Source organism: Bos grunniens, chromosome 26, assembly GCF_055505025.1.
Source record: "Bos grunniens cultivar Pamir isolate PY7600 chromosome 26, Bosgru_T2T1.0, whole genome shotgun sequence".
NCBI lineage: Eukaryota > Metazoa > Chordata > Mammalia > Artiodactyla > Bovidae > Bos > Bos grunniens.
The window spans coordinates 48,912,501-48,922,500 of record NC_141190.1 but is presented as its reverse complement, the minus strand read 5'-3'; the positions used below and the strand labels follow the sequence as shown (position 1 = coordinate 48,922,500).

General features: G+C 60.1%; 1 protein-coding gene across 32 annotated transcripts in view; it reads left to right on the top strand.

Moving 5' to 3' along the window:
* EBF3 (EBF transcription factor 3) overlaps positions 1-10,000 on the top strand; it is a 126,618-nt gene that overhangs the window by 96,655 nt on the left and 19,963 nt on the right. For 27 of the 32 annotated variants that reach the window (XM_086378114.1, XM_086378115.1, XM_086378118.1 and 24 more), the window contains one exon: positions 424-550. In XM_086378114.1, the coding sequence (XP_086234240.1) occupies positions 424-550 (127 nt within the window). The other 5 variants (XM_086378142.1, XM_086378144.1, XM_086378140.1 and 2 more) reach the window with 4 other exon arrangements.

Here is a 10,000-nt window from a genome sequence, read left to right as displayed (position 1 = left end):
GCGCCACCCGCCGCCCGATCCCCTCAAAGCTGACAGTGCGCCCAAGGCAGGGGCTTCTCCGGTGGGCGGGTGCAGAACTCTGGCCCCCTCCCCAGCCCTGGGGTTTCAAACCTGCCGTCGGAGGTCCCGAGTGCCCTGGAACAATTAGTGCTAGAATTACTAGGAGCAGGTTTAAGGAGACATATGGTGGCAATTTTCATATGAATGATGCCCTGTGGCCTTTCCTGCAAACTACAGCCGGGATCATTTGCAGACATTTTCCTGAAAGCGCAACTGTAGGTCCTGAGTCTGGGTGACAGCTCGGAGGGAGCATTCCAAGACGATGGTCCAATTTTGCTCGTTTTTGGTAATTATGTCCAACTGGCGAGTGTCCGCCTCTCGCGCCCAGCGCTGCTGAGGGCCTGTGCACTGTGGTTCTTGTAGCTGATCACGCCCCACGCCATCCGTGTCCAGACCCCACCGAGGCACATTCCTGGAGTCGTCGAAGTCACCTTGTCCTACAAGTCCAAGCAGTTCTGTAAAGGTGCTCCAGGGCGGTTTGTCTACACCGGTGAGTCCACCTTTCCAGCTTTCCCTGATCCAGGAGGGCCTCTCCATGGCCCCCGGGGGCCCCGCACGGTTCTGCAGGGAGGGCTGGCGGGTGAGCCAGAGGGTGGTGTCATCGGGGAAGTCTCTGCATCCTTGACCAGTTGGTGTGACGCCGTGAACAGGTGCAGATCCCTGGGGCCGCGGGATCCGTCCCCTCACCCCCTCTGTGGTCCTGCCTGTAAAAGGATGCGGTGGGCTGTCGGTAACCACGTTCCCAGCGTCCAAGGGGTGGCTGCCCCGTGAGGTCCCAGAGGTCAGGCTGTGTCCCCAAGGTCACCCATACCTGTGGATAACAGAAGCAGGTCTCTGCCCGGCCTGGGGCCTCACACCACACACTGCCCTGCTGCTGATGGAGGGTCTGAATTCTGTGCGGGGCTGGGCACGCGGACATCACCAGGAAGGGTCCCCTCTGAGGTCCTGGACCGCCATCCAGAAGCCATGCTCCGCAGTGCTTTGCACACAGGTGGCTTGGAGGACACGATCCGTCCGAGGCTGCTGTTGGGAAAGACCACGGTGACCACAGGGCTCGTCCGCATTGAGGCCTCTGGTCCTGCCGCCCACAGAGGCTGGGATGTCTGAGAGGGCTCCACGTGCTGAGCCCCCAGGGGGTGAGGGCTTGTTCTCAGACAGGGTGGCCTCCACATGCTCACCTGGTCAGGGTGGCTGTGAGGTCCCTGCGGGAGCCTGGGCTGGGCCTCAGGGTCTGACTACATGCCTTCCACTCGGGGGCGGGGTGAGGAGTGGAGATGACTCACCCCCTCCCCCTTTAGGAAGCAGATGTGAAGTGTAAGTTCTTCGGGCCGGCTCAGTGTCACCCCAGGGCTACACCTGGCTCAGGTCCTGGCCGAGAGCAGGGCTGCCATGTCCAGAGGTGCCCAGACCCTCGACAGCCTGGGCTGCAGAGATGCCTGCACCCTTGATGGGGCGAGGCGGCCTCCAGTTGGGCGCTGAGCAGCGCTGAGCGAGTCAGCAGGGCAGGGAGGAGCCATTTCCGCCCTTGGGGCCAGCGCATGCCGCCTGGGGCCCAAGACCCTGGGGACGCTGATGGGCGTCTACCTCCAGGGCGGGGGCTCGGGCCCCCTGGTGTGACCAGGAGATGACGGACAGCGGGCCCCCCCCACTGCGGCCCCCAGCCTGCAAAATAATAAAGACTCAGGAAGCGGGGCGGGCAGCCGGGGCCTCCTGTGAGCCTCATGCCCGTGGCCATGGTGGGGGCTCTTCTGGGTGGAAGGACCTCTGAGGCTGCCAGGGCTGGGGATGGGCAGGGTCCCCGATGGGCTGTCTCCCCGAAGTTCTCAGCCGCCTCTGCATGGCCATTGCTGACCTGTGGGTACCCCGCTGGGTGTCTGGCCATGAGCTCAGGATGTGGGCAGAGGGAGCCCTGCTCCACCCCGCCTGGTATCGCCTGGGGGGCCTGGGGGCCACCCGAACCCCGCATCCTGCCTGGGAGCCCTGGGGGACGCTTGACCCCCGCTTCCACTGCCCCCTGGGCTCCCTGGAACAGCTGCTGAGGCATCCGGGTCCCTCGGAGGAGGGGACGTGCATTCGCTGGCAGGCCCTGAGCGGCCACGGGCCACGTGGGTACCAGGTTGGGCCAGGCACTTGGGGGTGGAGGCATCTGTAGGCGGTGGGACCACCCGGGTCTGCCCCAGACGGACAGGGACCCTCCCCCCGAGTCAGCCCCTCTGGCCTCCCGGCCATGCCCCCACGGGTCTCCAGATACCCAGTTCTTGACCTGTGGGCTCTGGGTGCAGAGACCCGCAGGCTGTGGTCGGCGTGCTGACTCAGAAGAGACGTGACGGCAGGAAGGCCTGGTTCCTCTTAAGTGCTCCGGGGGCTACCGGGGACCGCGGCCCCTGTGGCAGGAGGGCTGCCGAGCCGGGCGTCATGGTTGGAGGGAGGGCATGCAGGCACCGTGGCATGGGCAGATGGTGTCCTGGGGCTGAGGCCCAGCCGCTCGGGTGCCATGGGGGGGTGGGTGAAGCTGGGGCGGCTCTCCATAGCCAGCTGCCCCCAGCGGGGCAGAAAATCTTCCTTGGCCAGAGGGCCCCTGCCCTCAGGGAAGCAGGCATCCCGAGTCCATTCCAGGGACACCCGTGTCCCAGTGCCCATCGTCCACTTCTGCGGTCTATGCTGCGTCCACACCATGGTGAGGGGGCTTCTCAGACCCCACGTTCGGGGTCCTGGTGGTCCAAAGCTCTGGGGTTTCCTCCACAAAGGGTTCTCCCATGAATGGATGCTTCAATGAAGCCATTCAGCCAGCCGGGCCCCCTCCTGCGGGGGGCTCATCTACGCCTCCCGAGCATCATCAACGGGAATATACATTTCAAATGCGCGTCAGGGCTAGGGGGCCCCGAGCTCTCCGGGAGCGGAGGGAAGGTGGGGTCATAACCTGTCTGACCTGGAAGCTTCTGTCTGATTTGTGCTGCCCTGGAATTGATGGGGACAGAGGCGCAATCACAGGGACTCGCTCCTCTCTGCAGGCTGCGCCAGCCCTCCTGGAGGCCGGACACCCTGCGGGCAGCCCCATCCCCTGGGCGTCTGGCTCCCGTCATCGGCAGGCTCGCAGGGACGCATCTCTCTGAGCCCTCCTGGGTGAGGTGGCCAGGCCGCCAGAGGCCAAGGTCTAAACGAGCTGTTTACAGCAGCTGAGAAACCCCAGGTTCTTCTGAACCAGACCCGATGCGTCGCTCCAGAGTGGGTGTGCGGTGGGGTGGGCCGAGCCCACCCAGCCAGGCCCCTTTGCCGGCTGCTTTCAGCCTCGGTAAAGGCAGAATTACCTTGGGAGGCGGTGGCGGTGCAGTGGGTTAGCACGGTGAATTAAAAGAATGAGTCACAGTGACATGTCCGGCTCCTCCGCACCAGTCCTTTGTATTCCCAGCGCGCCTCACCCCTGTTGCAAGAAGGTCAAAAATTAGAGAGAGAGAACAATTTTCAAGCGGCTAGCACTTAGGAGCAGAATTAACAATCACTCTGTATGTAATTGCCAGTTAATAGTAAATTGCCTTCCAGACTGTAAAATGCAATATAAACGGGTGGGCACCTAAAATTAAATTAATGAGATATTTGCTGCATTTAAAAGTGAACAGTGCAAATTAATAACTGAGTGCAATGCTTGTTTTAATATTTGTCTAATAGTGTATCGTTTGCTCGTTTAATAATAATTAAAACAGTCCCGGAATATCCTACCTGAGGAACTCCATGGGCAGAGTGAACAGTCTCACATTTATAATTTCAACCAGTAGAAAGACATCGAGTTGTTCAGAGCAATAAAAGAAATTATTTTTTAATTAGAATGTAAGCATTGCGGTGTTATTCGATTAAGACAAATTGGAATTTGTATGCTTCTAATTGAAATTATGTTCGAGGGAAAACTGCTTTTACAGACAGCGTTTTGCGAGCGTGGTGAGGTGCTTTTGCACAATCACAAATGTCCCTTTTCCCAGCGTGTCTGTGTGGCAGAGGGCTCCATGTGACATCGAAGGGCAGGAGCTGGTTGGTGGTGGCCTGACTCGTGGGCGTGGCAGCCAGGGGCTCTTCCTGTAGCTCTCTCGGGCCCAAATGTGTGGCTGACCACCCCCCCTCAGTTTAGAGATTTCTTTTGCTCAATTAAAGGAATTATCACAAATGGCCAGGCATGAGCATGCAGCCTGCCACGGGCACAGCCAGTTCAGTTACTGAGCAGGATGGTGGCAGAGGCCGTGCCAGGGCCGGAGTGGCAGGGGCCGAGCACAGCGGCCAAGTGTGGACGAGACGAGGACAGAAAGACGGCCGCTTTCCGCACTGAGATGTGCGGCTCAGACACGAGGCTCAGCCAGCAGTTGCCAACAGTTCTCACTCTTCCCGATACGGCATTTCTTTTCTTTTTTTAAAAAATCGTTTGTTGTTGTTGTTCAGATGCTCAGTCGTGTCTGACTCTCTGTAACCCCATGAACGGCAGCACGCCAGGCCCCTCTGTCCTTGAATACCTCCTAGAGTTTGCTGAAACCCATGTCCCTTGAGTCGGCGATGCCATCCAGCCATCTGATTCGTCTCCTTTCACCTTCAGTCTTTCCAGCATCAGGGGCTTTCCCAGGGAGTCGGCTTAAAACTGGCTACATGTCGGGGGCGGGGGGCGCTCGCTCTGTCTCAGGAGCTGTCTGGCACCAGGGGTAGCTGTGGGCTTGCCCCGGGGGCCACCACATCCTTTGGCAGTCTCCCGCTACCTAACCCACACTTGGGACCGCCTCTCGAAGGGCGCGGGTGTTTCCGGAGTGTTTTGAAGTTCTTGTGTGTGCATCCAGACGTGATTCTGTCAACAGCTGATGACATGCGGCGGAGTCGATACCCTTCGAGCACTGCCACACCGACCTGCTGTTTCCCAGCCCAGTGCCTCTCAAACAGATTACTTGTATCCACCGAGCGGACGATTCCTAATTGTCTTCTACCTATCATACTATTTTTACTTTGCTAAGCTGCTTGCTCACGCCTTCCTTCCCCTTAAATGTAAGCCACCTGATTACTTTGGTGATCAGTTTTTGCCCACGGAGGTGGATGCGGGGGAGGTATTTGCGTTTTGGGTTCAGGACACTTTCAGCCCGTGTCTGTGATTCCTGGGCTCCCCGTCCCAGCCAGTGAGGCCCAGCGGCTCTCAGCAGCTCCCTGGGCGTTCCTGGATGTAGCGAGGACCCTGCAGACCCAGGGCCATCGCTGGTCCCCGCTGGCCAGTCGGATGGCGTCAGTGGCAACCTCTGCCGCCCTGGAGGACAGATAGATTTGCTTTTAATGTGAGGACGGTCAAGTGGAAAAGCAGCTTGGGGAGACCCCTGCAGGGCCCAAGAGCTGAGATAGCCCCCCAGACAACGCACGACTCCAGCAGGATGTCTCGCCCGCCCCACCCACCTTTGCGCGTCCTTGGCTGCGAGCCGGGGGCAGAGGACGAACTTGTCCCTGTTGGCGGGGATGGCGAGCAGACCACCTGGTCGTCTCTGGGGCCATTGGTGGGGCTCCTCGGGGCCACAGAGGGAGGGGCGGGCCCCCTGGGGTCGTCTGCACGGTACGGCCCGGCCCCGGACCAGACAGCGACCAGTGAGTCCTCCAGCACGAGGCACGGCTCGGGGGATGCTTGCCCAGCCCCTCGGCCCTCTCAGGAGCCGGGTGGCGAGGCCTCCCGGGTCCCTGCCGTCCCCTTGCCTGCCGTCTCAGAGGAGGCCGGAGAATGAGGCACACCGTGTGTGCTGTTGCACAAGTAGACGATTTGTCCTAATCAGTGACACCCATTTACTAGAATTGCTTAAAATGAACTATACCTCATCCAGAAATCGCACATTTAGAGGCGCTCCATTCATCATCTGAAAATTGAGGGCCAGTAAACTTTTCTGCTCCTCCAGTGGGATCATAGGCATGCATCAAAATGTTAGAAATGATTGGTGAGAGGAAGCTGTCACCCATTTATCAAGGAAAAGAACATTATTTGCTAATTTCCCAACCAGGCTGGTGACAGGGTGCTTCGTCTTTGGACCCACGGTGACCAGCATGGCCTTTTTGTTATTAGTACAAGTCAAGCGCTTTTGGGCAGTTGCTAACAAGACACATTTGTCTGTCATCAGAGGGGCTTTGCTTGTTTTCCAAGTGCTGTGACCACAGGCTGCTCTTCCCGGAGCCCGATGGCTGTGCGTGGCGGGGCTGCGCTCGCCCGGGAGGGGAGCTGGCTGATAAATCAGGAAGTTTCCACGTCAAGGTGAAGGTATTGACTCTCAGCACCGAACCTGACAACACGGAGCCGAGAGGAGACAACCATTCGTCTTCCCCGGAGGACACAGGGGTCATGGGTTCCCTCGGCGGGGGAGGGGCCGTGGGCCGCCAGCCCCCTGCCCCACAGGAACGGGGCAAGTTTGGGACTTGACTCGGTGTCTCTGGCCTGTCAGGGCACCCACCTGCCTCTGGGGCCACTCTCAGAGCCTGGGGGAGTGCCCGGGAGCGGGGAGAGCAGGCTAAGGCAGCGAAGAGGGCGCACAGATCAGAGCTGTGTCATCTGCGGGGAGGAGCTCCCACCGCATCCGGGGGAGGCCGGGAAGCTGTGGGACGAACAGCTGTCTCAGCGGAGAGCCCGCCAAGGAAGCTGCGGGCCTTCTGCTGACCAGGAGCAGAAGAAGCAGGGCCAGCCTGTGGTCCCAGGAGAGAAGGAACAAGGACAGTCCTCACAGGGGCTTCCTCCCTCCACATCCCTGCGAGCGGGTGCCCTGGGGTCCAGGGCCGCCCAGGTTTTCATTTGAAACCTTTGTTTTGGGAAGGTCTTGGGGCTTCCCTTATGGCTCAGCTGGTAAAGAATCTGCCTGCAATGTAGGAGACCCGTGTTTGATCCCTGGGTTGGGAAGATCCCTTGGAGAAGAGAAAGGCCACTCACTCCAGTATTCTGTCCTGGAGAATTCCATGGGGTCGCAAAGAGTCAGACGCGATTGAGCAACTTTCACTTTCACTTTTCGGCTCTAAGTTGAGCCAAAATCTCAACCTGACAAAAAGGACATTTAAAAAAAAATATCATTTGAATCGGTTGGGCCTTTTTTTATTCAGTGTATTCCATAGAAAGTGCAAGCTGAATCATTCTTTCTCAGGATGACTTTTCAATAAAGCAGCAACACCTGGACATCCTCATCAGGCGTGTGAGCTGTGCGCTCCACCCCCAGAAACAAATACACAGACGTTTTCAAATGCTCTTAAAGAGCCTGTAGTCACTGGGTTGCACGCGGGCCCTGGGTGCTCGTGGTGGGTGCGTGTGCTCCAGAAGACTCTCTACCGAGGGTGTTGAGTGTGAGACACAGTCTCCCGTGAAGACCGTGGGCTGCTGCCCGTCTCGGGACTGGTGGATGTAGATCACCTTTGGGGGACACTCCTTAAAGGTACAGCCTGGCGGCGGGTCCCTCATCGGCCCCCCAGACGCCGCCCTTCCCAGCTCCCCTGAGGGCCCTGACCTGCGCCTCCACACGCGGAGACCCCACCTCCCGACACGGTGAGCCCTGTCAGTGGGCCAGCCTTCCACGGGCTGACGCTCTCCCACTCCGAGCGCCTGCTGACCCCCGAGGACCACAGCCGGGGCCTCTGAGCACTTGGAGGTGGGGGAGTTCGGCCAGGTTTCTTCCCATCTTTTCAGCCCTTTCATCCTCCCGGGAGATGCCCCTCGCCTCAGACTCCCCTGGGCCCTTCCGGGTCTCAGCCCTGGGCGTAGTGGGGCTGTCCCGCCCAGTCTCAGAATCTGTGTGCCTGGCCCCTGGGCCCAGCCGGCTTCTCTAGGCCCGACTGTCACCTTGGCCAGCTTCTGAAGACCAGCCCAGCGCCCTTCCCTAACGTTCCCAGCACAGGACACCCGTGAGCCCTTGGGGATGACCACACAGCCAGGGCACTTGTGACCCTCATGGCATCAGGCTGCAAGGTCCCCGGGTCGGAAGCAGTTTGCCTCGTGTGCTCGTCGCTGGTGAACACAGAGGTGGTTTTGAAAGCTGACCCGTTAGTGTGAGCTACAGGGTGCGAGGTGCTGGGGCCACAGCCTCACGCACGCTGCCCATGAGGCCTCCTGGAGACAGGCCCAGGGTGGTGGACGCCGCCCACCCCGCTGCCCGACCGCTGGCCCCTCCAGCCTCTGCACTCAGGAAACACCCATGGGCGGCAGTGTTCTTTCAGGGGAGCTGGGTGTTGGGGGGGTGGTGCGGAGGCCTCGTGTCCCACACGGCTGGGGGTTGGCCTGTAGCTTCCCGTGGTCAGCGTCTCCCTGAGGCCCACCTGGGCCAGGTTCTCCACAGGTGACCAGGGAAGGCCAGAGACCACCTGCGTCTCATAGGTGCTGGGGGTGCGGCATGCTTCCCTGGGTTCCCCTAGGGGACCTGGCTGGCTTCACATGGGCGGCCTGGGGCCTGGCTCCGGGCCACCCTCAGCTGCATCTGGGCCCCTTCCAGCTGCTCAGGGATGAGGATGAGAAGCGATGGCCAGGAAGTCCTGGAAGGGGTTCGGGTCTCCGGGAAGAAGGGTGGCTGTGGGGACAGAGGGCAAAGCCTGTGCAGACATGGGTGCCCTGGGCGGGCAGGCGGGCTGCACCTCGGCAGCGGGTAGGGGGGTCTCCAGGCGGGTCAGTGGTCTCCAGGCGGGTCGGGGGTCTCCAGGCATAGGGCAGAACTTGAGCCCAGGGTGGGGGAGCTGGGGGGAGTGAGTCTGGGCAGGGTGGCAGGGCCCGGGGGTGGGTGAGGTCCCAGAGGCCTTCTGAGCCCCACACGTTTGGGAGTTTGGGGGCCCCTTGGGAGGAAACAGGGCTGACTGACTTGAGAGGCGTAACCCGGAATCCTGTGCTCAGGACTCTTCTTGGCCCTGTCAGTATTCATGCTGACTTTGGCACTGTCTTTAAAGGCTCTGACTTAGCGCCTTTTCTTTTTTATTTATTTATTTACTTGCTTTTCTTCTTTATTCACCTTGAAAAGCCGGAGTTAAAAACGCCTCTGTGGCGACTGAGGGCGGCAGTGGAGCCTTCCTGAGTGGGGGGAGGGGGTCTCTTCCCCAGCTCCCCCACCCAGCTGGGGGCCTGCTCACCCCAGTTGCGGCCTCTGCTCTTTTACACAAGTGTCAGACTCCCCTCTGACAGCATTCGGACCATGCGAGGCCTTCCCTGGGTACGGGCCTGGCCGGCGGGGGTGTGCTAGCCTAGTCGCTTCAGATTCTGTTCTTTATCCAAATGTAGCTCACACAGCCTAAAACCCACCCAGCTGAGCATACAGTTAAGCTGTTCTTAGGAGGGTCGCGAGGTTGTGCGGCCACTAACGGAGAACGTTCCTCAACAGAAGCACCCAAGCCTCGGTCAGCAGCCCGGCCGGCCCCGGCCCCGCCCCGGCCCCGCCCCGCCCCGGCCCGGCCCCGCCCCCGCCAGCTCCTCCCTCTCTGTGCGTCGTCGGAGGGTCGGGAGGGCGCACGTGGTCCTGTGGGAGCGCTCTGTTGGCTCCCGGCCCCGGCGCTGTGCTGCCCTCCTCTGTGCGGCCGAGTGGTCTCCCCTTGTGTTGGGACCACGAGGCATCCGTTCGTCTTGATTCAGTCCCTCCTTGGGACCTGCTGGGGACAGGTTCCCGGACCAAACCCACGGATGCTTGAGTCGCTTGCAGCGCAGTCTTTCCTATCCAAGGTCATCGCCACGCTTGGTCGAATCTGAGGGTTTAGGGCTGCGGATACGGAGGGCCGACTGTAAGACAAGTGATGCTGAGAGAGACTCGTGAGCGGGCTCTCGTGTGGACATACAGGAGACGTGTTCACTCTGGCTTCTCCAAGTCAAAAATGGAAATAAACCTTCTCCATTGGTCTCGTATCTTGAGGAGGTCCCCCGGGTCACAGTGGTCCTTCATCGTTATGATGGAGCACCCACTATGTGCCTGCGCTGAGTAGGGTAGGTGCTGTGACTCGG